Source organism: Dreissena polymorpha, chromosome 2 (genome assembly GCF_020536995.1).
Source record: "Dreissena polymorpha isolate Duluth1 chromosome 2, UMN_Dpol_1.0, whole genome shotgun sequence".
In the NCBI taxonomy this organism is placed as follows: Eukaryota; Metazoa; Mollusca; class Bivalvia; order Myida; family Dreissenidae; genus Dreissena; species Dreissena polymorpha.
The window spans coordinates 134601813-134623258 of NC_068356.1; the positions used below are offsets into that span (position 1 = coordinate 134601813).

A 21446-nucleotide genomic window follows, 5' to 3' on the forward strand; every position below is an offset into this window, starting at 1 on the left:
TATAATATTTCCCCAGTATCGATGCTTCTGTTTTATTTCTCACCCAGGCTGCCTTGAAAACGATGTGACCCGTCTTGTGTACACAAGCACATATAACACGGTGTTTGGTGGACAGAAGATCGAGAATGGTGATGAATCATTACCATATCTACCTCTAGACAAGGTTTGTCTGTACATTTGTATTTCATTACCATAGTTATTTATCCAATAAGTTTTAAACTGTCAAATTACACACACTAGTTATGCTAGTGTGTGTAATTTGACAGTCAGTTTAAAACTTATTGGATAATCATGGAAGCCACACAGTCAAACTTTCATCGAAGATAGTTATTTATGTCCACTGTTTGTGTGTTGGCCATACACTTTCTGATTTTTACGTTCTTAATAATTAAAAGAGCATTTAAACAGTTAGTATTGTATTTTGATTAAATATGTATTTTAATAAAACTTTAACACTTGCTTAACACAATGGTATTTCTTAGCAGTGTTCGACACCAACTGTTCTTAGTAAGGAGTTCTTGTGAATCCCTTCTTTGGAAATCTAGGAACCCGACCATACTTCAGGTAGTCCAAAAATTATGACACATATGTTAACCATAAATTTTTAAATCCTCTTTAAGATCGAAGTTCAAAGTGACTGTTGTTCAATATTTGTTGTCATTTGTTATCTAAGATTGCAAAATTATTTAACAAATAAATATTAAATTATTACAATTTTAATGTGACCATAAACCAATTCAACTAAAAGTTTTTATAGACAGTGTTCGACCATCATGACTATTCTGAGTAAGATGTCCTTTGTACAGACATTATGATTTTGCCAAACGAATAAGTAAACGAAGGGATTTTTTTTATAATTCAAAGATGATTTTGAAGGAGTCCATCAAACTTCCTTGACACAAAAACAAGGAGTTAGAGTCTCATTTCCAGGAGTCTCCGACTACCAGGCTCCAGTTAGTGTTGAACACTCCTCAAAAGCACTCAGAAAATAATACATGTATGTAGATTCACATCATTAATAGCAGTTCTTGAGTGTGGTACATTGTCATTGAAGTGCACAAGATTGAATCCCATTTGATTATCAGTGAAACAAAATGAACTGTTTTGGTATTTGATTTAAAAAAAATTAACAATGACACCATGGTATTTGACAATGTCACAAATGAATTATTAGTATTTGACAAGCATTAGTGGGAATATAGATTTTTTAATAGTATCCGTCTCTATTGAGAAGAAATTTGAAAAAGAAAGAAGTTTGATGCCGACATTTATTTGTTTGGTCATATAATCTTAACTTTACTATAAAATTTTGTTTCAAGTTATGTGACTGAATAAGTTAAGAGCGTTAGTAGATAGGGTTTTTATTTATTTTTAGCTCACCTGAGCACAAAGTGCTCATGGTATCCTATTTTTCTCAATCTTGATTGAACTTGGTTTGCATGTTTATCTTGATGATACCTAGGTAAAGTTAAATTCTGAGACATACATTGTGTTTGTAAAAACATAGGTCACAAGGTCAAGTTTTGACAATAAGTTTTCCTGGATCTAAGGTAAGCCCTTGAGGACACCATGGCTCTCTTGTTTAAAGAAAATGTTGATCTAAAGTCTCACAAAGTTGTTTGAAACATATTTTGTTATGCTTGAAATGCACATCTTGTCAATTTTTCAATATGTTGCAATTTGAACTATGAATTTGAAATAGGTAATGGGATTAAATGGTGTATGCCATGTGACAGAGGTTTAATCCCCACTCTTGGAGATCTTTCCTTATGACACAAAGTACTAGTTCTTCTTAGGAAACAGACTATTTGCATAATCCCAAAAGGCTATTCAAGAAATACATATAAAATAGATACTGTGAAACAAATTTTCAAAAAATTTTGGTGTGTCTGATCAACCATAAAATTTTCTGCAGTCAATTTCATCTTAAGTCTTCTATCAGTGCCCGGCTGCTTGAAACAGCCAACGTTAAGAGTTTGTTAACTTCCTACCTAAATAAAATTTATTTTAAAAGCAATAATATTATCAAACATTTGCAAATAATTCGGGCATACAAATTTAGTTTGCAGCTAACACATATATTAAATTGTTAACAATTAAGTCACATAAGTAACATGATAAAACAAGAAACCGTCGGAGACGGGTGATGCTCCCCAAAGGTTTTTTTTGTCACAATATTGAACTATATATTCAGATAAAAGGAAACATCTTAAGGGCACAGTAGTTGGGGGGACAATAATTTTTTTATAATTTTTTTTAAAGGGCCATAACTCTGTGAAAAATCATCCAACCAGAACCCGCTGATAATACGCACATCTCCTCTTGGTAGTGAAGCTTCCCATAAAGTTTCATTGAATTCCGTCATTAGTTGCTGAGAAATAGCCCGGACAAGAATTGCACTATATGAACAGTTAATGGAAAATTTTAAAGGGCCATAACTCTGTGAAAAATCATCCGACCAGAACAGGCTGATAATATGCACACCTCCTCTTGGTAGTGAAGCTTCCCATAAAGTTTCATTGAATTCTGGTCATTAATTGCTGAGAAATAGCCCGGACAAAAATTGTGCACAGACGGACAGACGAAGTGGCGACTACATGTTTATGCTCCTCCCAAAATTTTTTGGGGGAGCATTAAAATCAATGGTTGTTAGAGTTTTGAGCAACCAGGCACAGACACAAAATAATCCATGAATTGAAGCTGAAACAGATATGCCAGATTTTACAAAACCATGAAATTTCATGTCAACAAAATTAAATGAATATATATTGTAGGGCTTCAAAGGGCCTTTTCACAGATTTTGACATGTATTAATGTTTGTCATTAAATGCTTAAATTTGATAAATTTAAACATTGGAATAGCTCCAGTTAAAAACAAGAATAAAATTTAAAAAAGAAAAAGCAAGTAAACCATAACAGTGCTCAAAATACTGACCCATGTAGTAAAAAGTCTTGCACTTAAACCACTTGGCCATCTGTGCTTATACAGTGATTGGTGTATCTTATACATTATGTAAGCAATCTTTGTGATGTCACAAAATATAACGATAACAACAAAACTTTCCAAATTATTCAATTGTTTTGCGATTGTAATGCTTTATAATTTTCAGGTTTTTAAATCGTCAAAAGATCCATATAATGGATATTTTAGAGCTTGGTAAATGTTAAGTATTACTGTTTCCTTGCAAATATCCTAACTTCAACAAAAAATTTGCAAGTCTGAAACAATTTTTTCAATTTTGTCAATTTACCAAAACATAAAAAGGTTCCCTTTAGTAAACCTATATTTCAGCACCCGGACCACTACTCAAGAACCAAAAGCATTGCTGAGCAGACGGTTCTGGCAGCAGATGGTAGTCCGACAAAAGGCGGGAAAATCCTGCACACCTGTACAGTGCGTCTAGCTGCTGTGTACGGGCCAGGAGAAACAAGACATATACCCAGAATTGTGGTAATTTACCAGCCATACAATTTGACTGTGTGGGCAATTTGTTTATCAATGTGATTGTGTTTGTATTTCAACATTTATTAGGTCCTTCTTTGACTGCATTACGTGTGGACCCGGACTCTAGCATTTGATTTGAAACTTGGAAAATGTCATCATCTTTAAGTGCACATGGGCAAGACACTTTTCATTCTTAGTGCTCCACCTTTCCTGATTTAACTGCCCTTGAACATTGTTGACAAAGCCATACAGGAGTTCTCATTTCTACTCTAGGGTAACCTGGAGGCAGGACTGTTGGCGGTCACGTATGAGAGAGCTAGTCTACAGGACTTCTTACATGTGGAGAATCTAGCCCTGGCCCACGAGTTGGCTGGGCAAGGACTCACAGAGGAAAAGAAATACATTGCTGTAACGTATTAAGATTTTGTCTAAAGCTATTCAAAGCTAATAGTCCACTGTTATTTTGTTGAAATTGACGACATGAATGGGAGTAAGGGCATTTTGAGTTGCTTTCCATTGTACGTATACCAAGTTATCTAATACTAAAGGTTTAGTAACATGTTTTGGTTTAAGATAAAATTGTTTAAGGAAAAACAATCAAACAAATAACTGGTTATGATTATCACTGGCGCATTTATGACTTAAAAAAATGAAAATCTGACAATTTTTTTTATTTTGTCAAAATATTGGATGCACCAGAATATAAGACATGTACAACTTTTATCTGGTACGATATGGTATATTTTTCATCAATAACACTTGATATTGGTTAATGTTTTATCCCAAACTTCCGCAAATTGGTTAAATCCACATTAAACCGGCTTTCGTGTTACTTTTTGCCAAAAAAAGACGCGTGTTAAAATGACCTTTTTGAATTTACTGCACCATGCCCCTAGGCCCTCCTGGGAAAAGCTCAACAAAGATTTGTATAAATAAATAAATGTATAATAAAAACAAACTCCGAAATCTCTTAATTATGTGTATTTAAAATTCAAATTTTACATGTATGTTTTTAAAATCAACACAGATTATTGGCCTCTACAGACTACTGCACCTGCTTGCGCTGAGGCGCCAACACATTCTCTTATAAACCTGTAATTTGCAAGAAATTACACTTACATTCAATTTTGCTTAATATTTTTTAATTAAATTGATAGATATAATACAAAATATTTACAAGAATAGAAACAAAATGTGTCAGTGTGTGTTATAATAATGTTAGTGCCATAATGAATTCTCTGATGTACATATTAAGTCATTACATGAAATCTTACATTCATCACTTGCTATCAACATAAAGGAGTTAATAAGACTACAAAAAATCCTTATAAAAACAACCAATCTATGTTATTACAAAAATGTTAAAAATGCATTTCAAACACCATTCATTCTATTTTATATATATGCTAATTTACTAAAAAGGAACCAACATCATCCTCCTCAGAGTTCCAAGAAACCGTCGGTCTGCCTGGTAGAACTGACATATTTTAAGTGGGTCTGATATTTATAGACAAGGAATCAGTCGGGCCACACAAATTTGTTTTGAAAACTAATCAAATTACACACAACTTTTATCAAATAACTGAATACAAATCAGCCTTTTCATTTAATTGCCTGCATGTGTCTCCATCATTCAATAAAACATGAAAAATTATTCATTTAAACCTTTTTTCTTTTTTTTAAACCTATTTATTTAAGCTCGATTGCATAACAAGCATTAGCTTATATGAAACGCTCTCGAGTCTGTTTCCTTGGTGTCTATGGGGGGGTCTTAGAACGCTCCCACAGTGGGGATCGAACTTGTGACCTCCCGATTGCTAGGCGGGACACCATATCCACTACACCACGGCGAACCTTGTGTTGAGTTTTAACAAAGACTCAACAGCCATAGAATGTAAACACAACAAAATCATCGATAAATATTAACAAGTGCATCACATGAACATTTTAGCCATACAACTTTGAAAATAATCATCGATAAACATGATATAGTTCATAATGGGAACATTTTAACCATTTAATTGTAATATATACATGACAACAAAATCATCGATAAACATTAAGTTGTCATAACATGAACATTTTAGTCATAGAATCATAGCATATATGACAACAAAATCTTGGATACAAATTTACAAAAACATAACATTAACATTTTAGCTAAAGCATTGGAACACATATGACAGACAATCATCAATCAACATTATCAAGTGCATAACTTGAACATTTTAGCCCTATAGTCATAAAATATATGACAACACAATCATCAGTAAATATTAAGTCATGCATAACGTGAAGATTACAGCCATATAATCTTAACAGATTTAATGATTTAATGATTTTTAAAAAAAATCTAGAATTTTATGTAAACAAAAATGCTGATTGTCTCATCTATATGTGATGTTAAGAAAAATGGTTAAAGTGAATTATTTTTTTATACGATTTATCAATTCCATATGTTTTTTGAATAATTACCAATTTGGAAATGCATGAAAAGGGAATGTTGATCGTGATAAACTAATAAGCGCTCAGGTAGCTAAATACACACAGAGGTGCATACAAAAGCTGTACTTTTAACAGATCAATACTGACCAATCTCAACAATCGAAGCTTTGTATAAATAGCAAAAACAATTTGTTTTAATTAAGAAAAAAGGTTTGTAATATTTTGTAAAAATGCACTGCTAATTTAATATATATCGAACCAAAGTTAATATCTCAATGGTCTCTGCACTATGTAATTTTTATTAAGCAATCAAGTATTAAAGCCAAAAAGAAATGACGCTGCGTTGTACATGAAGTATAATTTTCACAAGCTTTTAAACAGAACATAGGGATTTACATGCAAAACATGAGAACTGTAAACTGTAGAATCCTAGTAACAGAACAAATTTGAAATGCAATTCAAACAGTTAACTATTGGTGCACAAGTTTTTTTAAATACCTAAATGGAATAATGTGTTATAAAAATATTTAACATATGGAAATATCACTTGATGCAACAAAAACAAAAAGGGACCGTTGTGCCTGGACAAAATCCTGGGGAAAGGCCTGCATTATAACTAATGATATTAACACACAAACTTTTAACAAAACAACACAAACACTCCAAGTTAGTCCATCATTTCACGTTTGTATCGCTTTAAAATGTTATCAATTTTAAATGTTTACACCTTTTTCTCATTCATTCACAAACATCAATACCCACAAAGTTTTGTTTAGTCCAAAAAGGGTTAACTTTTAGTGCCATTAAAGTTTGAAAATAATCCAAAAATGTCACAGCACATTAACTACACATTCTACCATCAAGATTACATGACAATTTTCATACATGGTAGTTTTTAATTGTTAAATCTTTTTAGCATTTAATTAACTCATTAAAATAAAGTTTTTTTAATTGTTCATAAGATAAACGGAATGAATATGTTTTTTCTTGACATCAAGATAAACTTCTATGATTTAATAGGCCAATCAAATGAAAAATATGTAATATTAATGTGTGTTGTTTTTCACCACTGGAAGAGCTATTGCAATTCTAGAACAATTATTTTATCATTATTACATCTTCCCACAATTATCTGGTGCATGTTGGTGTTACAGCAGACTGACACTGGATAGATCGCTCCATGTTTCTTTGAAGCCAGAGTTGCCAGTTTCTTTCTCCCCTCACGATCCACCTGTATGACAGTATTGGAATGGCTACCACAGACAAGGACTTGTCCTGCAGGTGTGACATGGACACCCCATGGTTCTTGTAGTTCAGGGTCAGTGACGATGGAGATCAGGCTGGCATCTGTGGCCAGTGTCAGGAGCTTGTGCTGGCTGTTCTTGGTGACATAGATACGGTCACCAGCAGTACTCACTGCACATCTGTACACTACATGGCATAGAACACGCTGCATATCAACTGATTAGCATTAAAGACATTAACAATTTTAAAACAAATCTAACAAATATTATGTTAAAAGTTTATTAGTGTTTTAAATATCTACAGTAGTGATTATGAGTTGAAATATTGGTACAGTATATATGTGTATTTACAATTTGTTCAATGTGTACAATATTCAAATATCTTTACAATATATTTACCTGTACCAGAACCTCCTGGACGAGAGAGCTTTTTCACAAGTGTCCCGGTCAGTGTGTACTGGTAGAGATCAGTCCAAGAGGTGATATACAATGCTCCCTGATGGTGAGCAATGCCAATAGCTTTATGTGATAACTTTAACTTCCTCCCATTCACCAGCTGCCCATTGCTCACATACACAAACTGCACTCCATCACCACCTTGGGTCACAGCCACCTCACTGGATGTGATTTTGCAAATGTCATATGGAGCATCAGACACATCACAGTGACTGGACACATTGTAATGCTGGTCAAACAGTTTCACGTTCTCGTTATTGAAATCTACAACAATTATCTGACCACTAGGCAGGCTGCAAATGCCTATGATGTAGCAAGTCAGAGCTGTGTCACTTGGTATTCTAACATTATACTCATACTTCCTCTTCACAGTCAACACTTGATCTGGATTCTTCTTTAGTTTGAGAGACTGCATACTATCTATAACCTTCCCTAGACTCTCAATTTCCAGGTTTGCCTGGAATATTATTGAACTCTGGACTGTAATTGGGTTTTCCATCAGATATTCCTTAGACTCTTCCATTTTGTCCAGACATTTCATGCTTGCTATGAACTCAATTTCTCTGTTGCTCTTATCTCCAAGGCCCTGTACAGCTTCTCCGAGCTTTTGAAGTTCATCCTTCAGTCTGCTGCAGTTGTCAACATTTTCCTTGAGAGGGGTTTGTAATGTCGATCTTATTTCATTTAGTTCTTTCAAGGATGTATTTTCTACTTCATCCAAAGCAGCATTTAATTTCTTACGAATCTCTCTGATTTCTTGTAGTTTTTGTCTATACGATCCCTCCAAAGACTGGATGCTAGCCTTTTGTGTTCTTGCAAACTTATTTAGTTTAGCAAGAATAATTTGAATTTCTTTATACAACTGCTGCATATTCAAAGACAGCTTTTTGACTGATTCAGAAATTAGAGCCAAACTGGTACATTGTCTGAAAATGGAACATGAATCAGAACTATAAATTTGACATGTGCAATATGTAGGCCAAATGAAACACATAAAGAAGGGTCAAATTGATAATATTTCAATGCAGTGTGTGTATTTATAAACATTTTAAAAATAATGTAGTCTTGACTTTGTCCTTACCAGTAAAGCCCCTTTCAATTTAATATTGTGCATTACATACTATGAATGCCCCATTTTTATCTGAGCACAATGTGCTTATGGTGAGCTTTTGTGATTGCCTTTTGTCCGTCGTTCGGCGTCAACATTTGCTTTTTTAACACTCTAGAGGCCACATTTATTGTGTGATCATCATTAAACTTGATCAGAAGATATGGGTATATACGGCTTAGTTAAATCTTGTTAACACTCTAGAGGCCTTAATATATATATTGTAGTTTATTGTCCGATCTTAATGAAACTTGGTTAGAAGATTTGTCCCTCTGATATCTTGGAAGAGTTCGAAAATGGTTCCAGTTGTTTGAAAAACATGGCTACCAGGGCCTGGGCATTTTTCCTTATATGGCCATAGTAAAACTTGTTAACACTCTAAAAGTCACATTTATTATCCAATCTTCATGACACTGGGTCAGGATTTTTGTTCTAATGATATCTTGGATGTGTTCAAAAATGGTTCTGGTCTGTTGAAAAACAAGGCTGCCTCATTTTCCTTATATGGCTATAATAAATCCTTGTTAACACTCTAGAGGCCACATTTACTGTCCGATCATCAAGAATGTTGGTAAGAACGTCCAATAATATCTTGGACGAGTTTGAAAATGGTTTCAGTTGCTTGAAAAACATGGCCGCCAGGTGGCAGGGTATTTTCCTGATATGAATATATATATATGGCTATATTAAAACCTTGTTTACACTTTAGAGGCCACATTTAGTGTCGGATCTTCATATAAGTTGGTCAGAACATTTTTTGCAATAATCTATTGGACAAGTTTGAAAATGGTTTCGGTTGGTTGAAAAATTGTTTTTGCCCTGTCTGTCTGTTGGTCTGTTGGTCTGTTTGCGCCAACTTTATCATTTTGCAATAACTTTTGCTATATTGAAGATAGCAACTTCATATTTGGCATGCATGTGTATCTCATGAAGCTGCACATTTTGAGTGGTGAAAGGTCAAGGTCAAGGTCATCCTTCAAGGTCAGAGGTCTAATATATGTGGCCAAAATCGCTCATTTTATGAACACTTTTGCAATATTGAAGATAGCAACTTGATATTTGGCATGCATGTGTATCTCATGGAGCTGCACATTTTGAGTGGTGAAAGGTCAAGGTTAAGGTCATCCTTTAAGGTCAGAGGTCAAATATATGTGGCCCAAATCGCTTATTTTATGAACACTTTTGCAATATTGAAGATATCAACTTGATATTTGGCATGCATGTGCATCTCATGGAGCTGCACATTTTGAGTGGTGAAAGGTCAAGGTCATCCTTCACAAGGTCAAGGTCATCCTTCAAGGTCAAACATCATATAGGGGCACATTGTGTTTCACAAACACATCTTGTTCTTTATATGACGATATTTAAAACTTGTTAACACTCCAGAAGTCACATTTATTGTTCAATATTAATGAAACTTGGTCTGAATATTTGTTTCAATTATATCTTGCCTAAATTTGAAAATTGTTCCAGTCTGTTAAAAAACATGGCTGTCAGGGGGTGGGGAATTTATGCTTATATGGCTATAGTAGATCCTAGTTAGCACTCTAAAAGTTACATTTATAGTTCATTCTTCATGACACTTGGTCAGAATATTTGTTCTAATAATATCTTGGGCTGAACAGAACAGGTCAGTTAATTTTTATCTCAGGTGAGCGACTTAAGGCCTTACAGGCCCTCTTGTTTAATCTTGGTGGACAGCGAAAATGTCCTACAGTCTTGCAAAATGCTTTAAAAAATTGACATAAGAAACTGTTACATTATATGTAAGATATTTGATTGATGCAAGTGATATTAAATTACTTTTTGTAAAACTACCTATACAGTAATGATATAGTGTCACTTACCTGTGACTCAGTAAAACGCAATCAGAGCAGCACAGCTGACTGTGGTCCTTGCAAAACATTTTCAGTTTCTTGTTGTTGTGAACATCACATTTCAGTAACAAATCCTCCAAAGTCTTTGCAAGAGGCCATTTATTTGTTTCCCTTCTTCCATACTTTAAATGGTTTACATATATTTGATCGTGATAATAAAGGCATTTTGTGCAAAAACTTTTTGTACATGTTTTACAAAAAAAATCAGCACTTGCTTCTATATTTTTACTTTCACAAACTTCACAAGAATAGTCCTTTATAAAATCTGAACTTGAATGATGAACTAAATCAAGTGAAGACGCCATTTTCTATATGTATTGTGAACTGTCCTCAGATTAAAAAGGTTTGTATTCACTATTATTTTTACTCCTTTTATGAAATTCAAAAAGAATTATCAAACAAGAATGTTTTGCATTAAAAGGCACACACAGTTGTGAGTAAGTCTGATAGTAGTTACCAATGCACTAAACTTCAAAACACTTAAGTTAAGGCTGAATTATGTTAGCTGTTATAGTCCCCAACACAATACAAACGTGAAGATAAACTCAACAGTGGAGGTACAAAAATATCTTGTACATAGGATGGTTTAAAATATGCTGAAAACAGGTTTTTAAACCATTTTATGAAAATGGGTGAAACCTAATACATGGATACAGTTAAAGGGACTTTCTCAAATATTGTGGGAATGTACATTTAAAAAAATAAATTATATTTGGAAAAGTCTTAAATAAATAAAAAAGCAAAAACAAGTTGAAAAAAAGCCTTGCTTTGGATTTTAAGTGGCCTTTTCACAGATTTGGGCATATTTTGAAGTTTGTCATTAAATGCTTTATATTGATAAATGTAAACATTGGATCTTAAAAGCTCCAGTAAAAAATCAAGAATAAAATTTAAAAAAGGAAAAAAAAGTAGCCGGTACCAGGGCTCGAACCAGTGACCCCCGGAGTCCTTAAGTTAGTCTGAAGTAAAAACGCATTAGCCCTCTCGGCTATTCCGCCGGATATGCACAGATGAAGTATTTTATACCTTATATAAGCAATCTTCGTAGTTTCGTAAATTTAAACGACAACAACAGAACTCTGGTAAATGTTCAGTAATACTGTTTCCTCACAAATATCATAACTAAAACTAAAATTTGCGAATCTGAAACAACTTTTTTCAATTTTGTCAATTTACCAAACCGTGAAAAGATCCCTTTAAATCAGTGACCTTTGGAAGCTTACATACTCACAGATTACACTACGAAGGCTTTAATACTGATCAGCAATATTTAAAATCCATATAAGTATAAATAAAGAAATTTTTTAATTGGCGATGAAGTGAGATGCAAACGCTTTATAATTTCAATGATTCTGACTCACAAGTGTCTGTAAACCAACCCATGTGTTTAACATTTGTCATAATCATGAGTATAATTTGCTCACTTGCATTTTTTACTAACTCACATTTTTTTATCAGACCTGGATGGATAAACATGCAAACATAAGTGTAATTCAAGACAAACAAGTACAGGTAATATATAAAAGATGCATAGGATCTATGTTGATTTGTGTTATTGAAAAACAAGCAATATCTTTTTAAAAAGATGTACGGAGTTGATTGTGGCTGGAGTTGGTGAAAGGTAAAAAGTTCAATGAATGAGATCAAAGATAGCGAATGTCTTTTTCTGGACAGTTCTTAGCTGCATCACACGCAGTAAGGGATGTTACGCGGAGTTTTCACGGCATATTTTACATTATTACATATTGCTGGTCATAAACCTATAGATACAAAACAAAAAAAACAAAAGAAGAATATATGAGTCAACCGGCCACACGCGAAGTATCCGTACATATTTTAAATATTTATATGCGTGTTCTTCGAACAAACCTGTTTTAGTGGTTTGTGGCCAATGCTATTTGATTCGATTATTAACAGTATCGAAAGTCATTGTGCTCATGCTACATTAGTCAATATGGTGGAATAATTCTTGTTCAATTAATCAAAAATAATATTTATCATGGTATTGTTGAAAACACATTAAGAAATCTACTATCAACATACCATAATTATATCACTGAACATCTTCATTTAACATATGTCTGGTCTAAAGAAAATTCCAGTTCACCTAGTTCACGCGATATATCTATATTATATAAAGATTATTTTACTGGCCGCGAACTGACCCTGATACCTTGCGAGTAAACAGGCAGTGGAATGCAATGTATTAAAGTGAGGCCACGCTTCCACTGCTGGAACGACGGCTTGTTTAAAACTTGGTTTGGCCAAAATGAATATCAGGATAGGGAAAAACGATACTTTTATGAACTTAAATATACTAGTACACAGACAGGAATATGGAAGTAATTACTAAATATGAGAACATAGCCTTTAAGTACAAACGCTCTGGCGCTGACAATCTTCTGGTAATAAAAGGTGCATGCACAAACTGTATTGATGTCTAGAGTTGAGTGTAAAACTGTTCTATCTATCAAACCTTTTTATTAGAGATAAAATTGTTTCATGCTGAACCTGCAGTAAAACAGTGTTACAAAGACTCGTTCATGTTTCTTATGTTCTGGTGGTATGTTCAAATCAGCCAATGGAATAAATGAAGTGTATTAGTACATGTCTAGCTGCGGGAAATTTTATTTGAATTTTATTGGACACTTACAAAGGTCAGGTAAGGTCGAAAGTGGCGTTAAACACCTATACCGAAAAACTGAATCTATGAAACCAAATATAGCAGAATATTTTCTGCAGAGATTTTAGCTGCTTCATGTTGCCATCAACAATTAATTGGTGTTGCGCCAGTTTTGGTGAAATTTCTCATTATTAGATACTTTTGATCATGTTTCTGTTGATTGAGTACAGAAATATTATGTGAAAATGACATGAAAACATGCAAGGGTACGTGCCAAAAGGGAAATCATTTGTATAGATTTCAAATATGTACATTTTTTTTTAACAGACCTGTGGTTTGCCTGACAAAGAAATTAGAAGTTAATTTATAGTAAGATGAATCATTACGATCTTCTTAAATACCTATGTTTGTCAAGATGATGGAATTATTTTTCTGAAACCAATCAAAAATGGTATTAATGTGTTGTTCTTTTAAACACATTAAGATGCTTTTTATTTACTGAACATGTGTGCATAATGATTATAGCATACACAACAGGACATACACGCAATAGTATTTGTCGAGATGTTTCTGGTTTAATGATGATTGCTCACTCAGTTTATGTTGTTGAATAACACAACATCTGTAGCGCTTAATGTTTCGCTTTAGCTTAGAAATTGATTGATTTAAGCACATTAAATTATCTGTCAATGGAAATGAGTCAACAGTTTGGAGATTGCATGTTTTCTATTTTGCCCAGTTTTGTTACTTTTCATAAATACTAAAAAATTGCCTTTATTCATTTGAACCTACTGTTGCGAACTTTCATTATTTATAAAGGTGGAGAAATTCGAAAGCCTACATGTAGGTAAGGAAGCTGCACAAAAATGAAACACTAAAGTGTTAAACCTATCTTAATTTATGATGTCAATACACACCATGTTTAATGAAGGTCTCACTAACCAAAACTGAATACTCATTGGCATGCAGGGGGGTAGCTGCTATTAGGCTCAGCTGGCCGAGCCTACAACTCTTTGAAAATTGAAAAAAAAAATGCTTCAACTTCGAAAAACGCATTAAATTGTTGACCCTGAGGGGGTGAGGTGTTAGAAATCTGCATTTCATATTGACATAATCCTCAGACAATGGATTCTGGTCGTGTTCAAAGGACATATCTTCAAATTATTAACTCTACGTCTTTCTATGTGCAAATATTCTAGCTCGCTTCTTTTCACGTGACTTGCTGTTACAAATTTACATAGATCTACATGTAGATCTACTTGTCTCCCTCTCAACACAACAGTAAGTTGTAAACGATTATCATTGGATTTTTAAGAAACATTCGGAATGATGTTTATGACCCTGGAAATTTAAAATGGAGTACTTGCCCCCGTATCCCGATCAATTGACTGAATCCGGGTCGGTTTGGTCCCTTCATGCCGAACAAATACTAAATTCAGTTCTCTGACATGGAGATAAAACATTAAAATATCAAAGAAAAACAGGCCAAAGTCTTATATTTTCTTATCTTATTATTTGTCTAGATATGCTTTAAATGTGACCACAAGCGTTAAAGGATTTAAAAAAAAATCCGGACCCCCCCCCCCCCCCCCCCCCCCCCCCCCCCCGATTTTATGTATCATATTCGGGCCTACAGCTCAAAAAATGCTAGCTACGCCCCTGGCATCACATTCATTATCAATGTGGAAATAAGAAGTCTATATTTAACTACAATTCAATCTTTTAAAGAACATCAATGAAAAATGTTAGTTAACGTATAGAACGCCAACGGAAAAAATCTTATGGGTAGATTTAAGTACTAATTATACTAAGATAGGTTGATTATGCAAATACAATAGACCGTAATTCAGGTAGTAAGCGATAAACATTTTTATTTTAACATTTGTATATTAAGTTTAATGATGTATAAAAACAACAAACTGTCAACTTGTATAAATAACAGTCCCTGTCCCGCTATATTACAGGCAGGGCAGGCGTATTTCATCTCCGATGACAAACCCATCAACACTTTCACCTTCTTCCAGCCGCTGGTAAAATTTAACAGTTTTTTCTTTTGTTGTTTAAAAGTCAATTAACAACAATTTGGACTGTAACGCTGCACATGTGTACTTTGTTTTGCTAACTAGTTTCTTAGTTTTCTGCCAATCAACATTAAACTTTGTTTTGTTTTTGAATACTTTTTAAAAGCACAAGATGTTATTTTCATGTGTGTGATGATATTAATTGGAGAGCTATGTGTCTTTGACCAAAGTTTTTAAGTGCATCTAAGAACCTTTGTATTTTGTGTCCTGAACTTGATGTTCAACTTTCTGTGTATCTACATAAAAGTTTATAGGTATGTTGTTTATTCTCTGCAGAAGTGCAAGACATTATTTTCTGGGATGTCCCTATATTCTAAAAAATGTTATGCGCTTTTGAACTTTGGCTTTAAATTGAATAAATGTTTGGTTTTAGGAGTGATCAATGTTAAGTAATTCATCACAAAATTTTTAGATAAATGTTAGTAATACTCAGTTTTGCACCTGCTTGACATTAGGAATTACAGAGGTATTTGTCATCTTAAATGATAGTTCTAGTTAAAATCTTTATTGTTGTTTACTTATAAACAATGTTTGTGATCTTTGCATGATAATGGTAGTTATGTAAATGCTGCAAAGGGAGATAATTAATATATTCATCAGTAGTTGATCAAATGAAAATATGGATATTACCTCCCTTTCCAGTGCTAATATTAGCAGCATCGCATTTGTAAGATCTAATTACTTTATTTTTATGTTAGTTTTGTTTAAACCTGTTTAGGTATCCACCTCATACATGATTAGACTTTTGTAGTACAGTTGAGTGAGATGTCCAAGATTTATGACTCTTATCTGCATTATTAACAGTGTAACCCAGTAATATTCCTCTTTGTCACTTATTTTTATTAGCCCATTTATATAAGAGCGACTACAGGGTCTGGCTTTTTATGCTCCTGGATCGATAGATTGGGGGTATATTGTTTTTGTCCTGTCTGTCTGTCTGTTTGTCTGTTTGTCTGTCTGCCTGCCTGCCTGTCTGCCTGCCTGATAACTTTTGCAATATTGAACATACCAACTTGATATTCACCATACATGTGTATTGCATGTAGCTGCTCATTTTGAGTGGTGAAAAGTCAAGGTCATCCTTCCAGGTCAAAGGTCAAATATCATTGTATTTTTCTTTCCTAAAGCTTTAACCTTCGTTAAAGTTTTATCATAACTTTTTTAATATTGAACACAGCAACTTCATATTTGGCATGCATGTGTATCTCGTGGAGCTGCACATTTTGAGTGGTGAAAGGTCAAGGTCAACCTTTAAGGTCAAAGGTCAAATATTGTTGTATTTTTCTTTCCTATAACTTAAACCTTCGTTAAAGTTTTATTATAACTTTTTAAATTTTGAACACAGCAACTTCATATTTGGCATGCATGTGTATCTCGTGGAGCTGCACATTTTGAATGGTGAAAGATCAAGGTCATCCTTCATGGTCAAAGGTCAAAATAAAAAAAATAAAAAATCATTTCTCCATTCAATCTCTTACTTACTTCTCGTGCAGCTGCACATTTTTAGTGGTGAAAGGTCAAAATCAACCTTCAAGGTCAAAGGTCAAATAACATTGTATTTTTCATTCCTATAACTTTAACCTTCGTTAAAGTTTTATCATAACTTTTTTAATATTGAACACAGCAACTTCTTATTTGGCATGCATGTGTATCTCGTGGAGCTGAACATTTTGAGTGGTGAATGGTCAAGGTAAACCTTCAAGGTCAAAGGTCAAAAAATTAACAAATTAAATTTTCTAAACTTTTTTAATATTGAACACGGCAACTTCATTTTTGGCATGCATTTGTATCTCGTGGAGCTGCACATTTTGAGTGGTGAAAAGTCAAGGTCATCCTTCAAGGTCAAAGGTCAAAAAAGAAAAAATCATTTCTCTATTCAATCTCTTACTTACTTCTGGTGGAGCTGCACATTTTGAGTTGTTAAAGGTCAAGGTCAACCATCAAGGACAAATGTAAAAAAATTAAAAACATTAATTTTCATTTCTCCATGCAATATCTTACTTACTAACATTTTCTTACTTACATTGTCTTTTCTGTTCATATTTCAGCCTGACGCATCTACCTTTCCTATTTCAGTTTGCCTTTCATTCTGTGTTTCTGTCCAAAAACTATAACCTTGCTCATAACTTTTGCAAGACTTAAGATAGCAACTTGATATTTGGCATGCATGTGTATCTCATGAAGCTGCACATTTTTAGTGGTGAAAGGTCAAGGTCAAAGTCATCCTTCAAGGTCAAAAGTCAAAAATACAATCCAAGGGAAGTAATAAGCTTTAAAAGGGAGATAATTACTAAACCTGTCTAATGATATATTGAAATTTTATTTCAAAGCAGCGCAATAGGGGGCTTTGAAATCAGGTCGGGCTACCGTAACCTCGTGAAGAGGCCAGTAGGACCTGTAAATAAACTCTGAAACACACACGGGGCTTTGAAATAAAATTTAAATAAACTCTGAAATACACACACGGGCTGTAAATAAACTCTGAAACACACACACGGGGCATTGTGTTTCTGACAAACACATCTCTTGTTAAATCATGTGTCAAAATATGGTTGATGGCAGTGCATAAGAATCATAACTCAGACTGCATCACCTATGGATTGTTCCCCATTGTTCAATTGTTTTACATAATTTTACTAATGCATATTTGTAATTAAAATGTTGCTTGTACTTTTATTATTGTGTCAAAGAAGCAAACTGTTGTATATAAGCTATAAAAGTTGCAGTTCTAGTTTAGTTTGTATTCTATGTTTTCAGATCGAGGGCTTGGGATATACTATGCCCCGTCTACAAATCCCATTGGCATTGGTATACTTTGTTGGTACGTAAAACTATGGTGTTGGTAGATTGAACATCTTTTCTCATTAAGTTAGAATAAGACATCTTACATAAAAATGATTAAATAAATGTAAACTTCTAATGTTAAAACACTTAAGTTAGTTGATTTCCAATTGTGTGCAAGCATGATGTTTCCCATTTGAATAACTTACAATTAAGAAAATAGAACAGTATATGTTGACAATTCCTTATAAGTTTTTGTGTAATTTTAGCCTTAGTTTAAGATTTCATTGATCAGGACCCTGTTGTTCCAAATGTCAACGTTTAGTTAAAATAACAATGGTATAAGTTTTGAGACAAATGTCTCTTTCTTTTCTGTAATGACATTTGCTATGAAAGCTAAAATCTGCTAGCTAGCCAATACTCGTGTGGACGTTTCACGGTGATACAGTTACCAAAGAATATGGAATCTGCATATGTTAGAAAACCATATTTTGCTTCAAATGGTAAGAAATACTTATCAACTGGACCCAGTAAGATGTTTCTGAATGTTGATGTTTTACCCAATGTTGTTTTAGGTGAATTTGAATTTAAATTTACAAGAAATGATGATTTCCAGGAAATGGTTGAGATTCCCTTAATAGAGGAATCCATCTTAATTAGTCTTGCATTCTGATTTTATTAAACAAGGTCTAGAAACCATTAAACACTAGCCTTGGCAAATGTTTCCGGTTTCCACTTTGGCTTCTATCTGTTTAAAACGATAAAAATGGAAAGATAATATAATATCTTCAAAACTCGAAAAACATCGGATGATATTGTGAAATACATATAGGATCTGGCACGAGTTGTCATATCATACCATATTTTATTAAACGAGTTCAGGAATTTTGTTAGTTAGCAAGCCTTTGGCGAGCTTACTAACGAATTTCCTGGACGAGTTAAATAAAATATGGTATGATATTACAACTAGTGTCAGATCTATTTTATCACATGCTTTTAATGAGCAAATTAAATAAATATTTACGCATTCATAATGATAAGTCCTGAATGTTGTTTACATTTCGTGATGTCATTTGACGTGGCAACGTCATTTCAGCAAAATAACAAAATGCGATTGGCCAATACACGAAAACTAAGCCAATGAAAAAAACATCATGACCATTGATGTTATAAAAGATGTTTCTAGGATAGTGCCATGATTGCTGTTTCAGCATACCTCATTGAGTGGCTTCATTTCTTGGTGTCTCCCATCTACAACTTCCAACCATTGCTCACTAGAACAGAGGTATGTAACATTCAACCACTGCTCACTAACACGGAGGGTCTTAGAACAGAGGTATGTAACAGGTTCACTAGAAATGAGGTATGTAACAGGGTGACTAGAATGGATGTTTGTAACAGGGTCACTAGAACAGAGGTATATTACGGGGTCACTAGAATGGAGGTATATAACAGGGTCACTAGAACAGAGGTATGTAAAAGGTTCACTATAAAAGAGGTATATAACAGGTCTCTAGAAAGTTGATATGTAACTGGATCACTAGAATGGATGTATATAACAGGGTCTCTAGAACAGAGGTATGTAGCAGGGAAACTAGAACATAGATATGTAACAGGTTCACTAGAACAGAGGTATGTAAAGGGTCACTAGAATGGATGTATGTACAATTACCTTGCTCAACAGAACAGAGGTATGTATAATAACATTGCTCACTGTAATAGAGGTATGTATCAGAGTCACTGAGTGTAAAATAACCTTGTTTAATGGAGAGGAATGTAACATGACATTGCTCACTAGAACAGAGGTATGAAACATGACATTACTCACTAAAACAAAGGTATGAAACATGACATTGATCACTAGAAATGAAATGTGTAACATGACATTGCTTACTAGAACAGAGATATGTAACATGGCATTGCTTGCTAGAACGGAGGTATATACTATGACATAGCTCACTAGAATGGAAGTTTATAACATTAATATTGAAGGAATACCTGAGAAAGATTTTTCTATGCCTAAACCTCCAAATAGCTCTGACAATTGTTGAATTTAGTAGGTATATTAGTATATTCTTGCTTGTTCAAACTTTTAATTAAAATTCATCATGCAATATCAGAAATTTTTAACCTGTGTGACATGTGCAGGTCTTGTTCCCCCTTATGCAAAGGTCAATGTCACACTTTGAAATCACAAAGATGAAACATGGGCTGGGAATGGTGTAGCTTGTGAAATGATAACAAACATTCCTGGCAATCGAATTCACTTTGCTGACAGGCATTAAGTACTTTTATTTTTTGCTCACCTGAGCACAACGTGCTCATGGTGAGTTTTTGTGATCGCCATTTGTCTGTCGTTCGTCGTCAACATTTTGCCTTGTTAACACTCTAATGGCAACATTTATTGTCTGATCTTCATGAAACATGGTCAGAAGATTTGTCCCAATGATATCTTGGTCGAGTTTGAAACTGGGTCACAGAGGTCAAAAACTAGGTCACTAGGTCAAATTAAAGAAAAAGCTTGTTAACACCTTAGAAGTCATATTTATTGTCCAATCTTCATGAAACGTTGTCAGAACATTTGTCATAATAATATCTCAGATGAGTTTGAAAATGCTTCCGGTCAGTTGAAAAACATGGCTGCCAGGGGGCGGGCAGTTTTTCTTATATGGCTATAGTAAAACCTTGCTAACACTTTAGAAGTCTAATTTTTAGTCCAATCTTCATGAAACTTTGTCAGAACATGTGTTCTTATAATAAGATCAGCTGAGTTTTAAAATGGGGCCGGTTCATTGAAAAACATGGCTTCCAGCTAGGGTGGGGCAGTTTAGCTTATATGGCCATAGTAAAACCTCATTAACACTCTAGGAGCCACATTTATAGTCCAAACTTCATAAAACCTGGTCAGAACATTTGTTCTTATTATAGCTAGGCTGAGTTTTAAAATGGTTGCAGTCCGTTGAAAAACATAGCGGCCAGGGGGCTGGGTAATTTTCCTTACATGGCTAAAGTAAAACCTTGTTAACATGCTAGAAGTCACATTTATAGTCCAATCTTCATGAAACTTGGTGATTACATTTGTCTCAATGAAAGCTCAGTTCATTTTGAAAATGGTTCTGGTCTGTTGAAAAATATTCCCCCAGGGGTCGGGGCAGGTTTACTTATATGGGCAGGTTTACTAATATGGCTATAGTTAAACGTTGTTGACACTAGGTGTCACATTTATTGTAAAATCTTCATGAAACTTGGTCAGAACATTTGTTCTTATGATAGCTCAGCCGAGTTTGAAAATGGTTACAGTTCGTTGAAAAGCATGGCGGCAAGGGGAGCCGCAGTTTTCCTAATATGGCTTTATTAAAAGCATGACATTGTTAACACTCTAGTTG

The 21446-nt window shown here is 34.0% G+C and overlaps 2 protein-coding genes across 5 annotated transcripts in view; one reads left to right on the forward strand and one right to left on the reverse strand.

Moving 5' to 3' along the window:
- The window catches only part of LOC127869090 (short-chain dehydrogenase/reductase family 42E member 1-like), a 68264-nt gene that overhangs the window by 16404 nt on the left and 30414 nt on the right, over window positions 1–21446 (forward strand). For all 3 annotated transcript variants that reach the window (XM_052411408.1, XM_052411406.1, XM_052411407.1), the window contains exons 5-10: window positions 48–163; window positions 3293–3451; window positions 3719–3853; window positions 15163–15228; window positions 18037–18100; window positions 19272–19345. In XM_052411408.1, the coding sequence (XP_052267368.1) occupies window positions 48–163; window positions 3293–3451; window positions 3719–3853; window positions 15163–15228; window positions 18037–18100; window positions 19272–19345 (614 nt within the window). The remainder of the gene's footprint in view (window positions 1–47; window positions 164–3292; window positions 3452–3718; window positions 3854–15162; window positions 15229–18036; window positions 18101–19271; window positions 19346–21446) is intronic.
- Window positions 4490–11086, reverse strand: LOC127869085 (uncharacterized). 2 transcript variants are annotated; one of them, XM_052411377.1, is made up of 3 exons: window positions 10546–11086; window positions 7534–8516; window positions 4490–7321 (listed from the first exon to the last, which is right to left on the reverse strand). In XM_052411377.1, the coding sequence occupies exons 1-3, from the start codon at window positions 10878–10880 to the stop codon at window positions 6969–6971; spliced, it is 1671 nt and encodes a 556-aa protein (XP_052267337.1). In that variant the 5' UTR covers window positions 10881–11086; the 3' UTR covers window positions 4490–6968. The 2 variants fall into 2 exon arrangements, with proteins under 2 accessions (XP_052267337.1, XP_052267338.1); XM_052411378.1 differs by lacking the exon at window positions 10546–11086 and having other exon boundaries at window positions 7534–8547.

Bases quoted from the DNA above. Each gene is read 5' to 3' on its own strand.
- LOC127869085 (XM_052411377.1), bottom strand. From the start codon at position 10,880: ATGGCGTCTTCACTTGATTTAGTTCATCATTCAAGTTCAGATTTTATA. The intron at 8,517-10,545 runs GTAAGTGACACT...TTCCATTTTCAG, and splicing joins TGCGTTTTACTGAGTCACAG to ACAATGTACCAGTTTGGCTC. The intron at 7,322-7,533 runs GTAAATATATTG...TATGCCATGTAG, and splicing joins TCCAGGAGGTTCTGGTACAG to TGTACAGATGTGCAGTGAGT.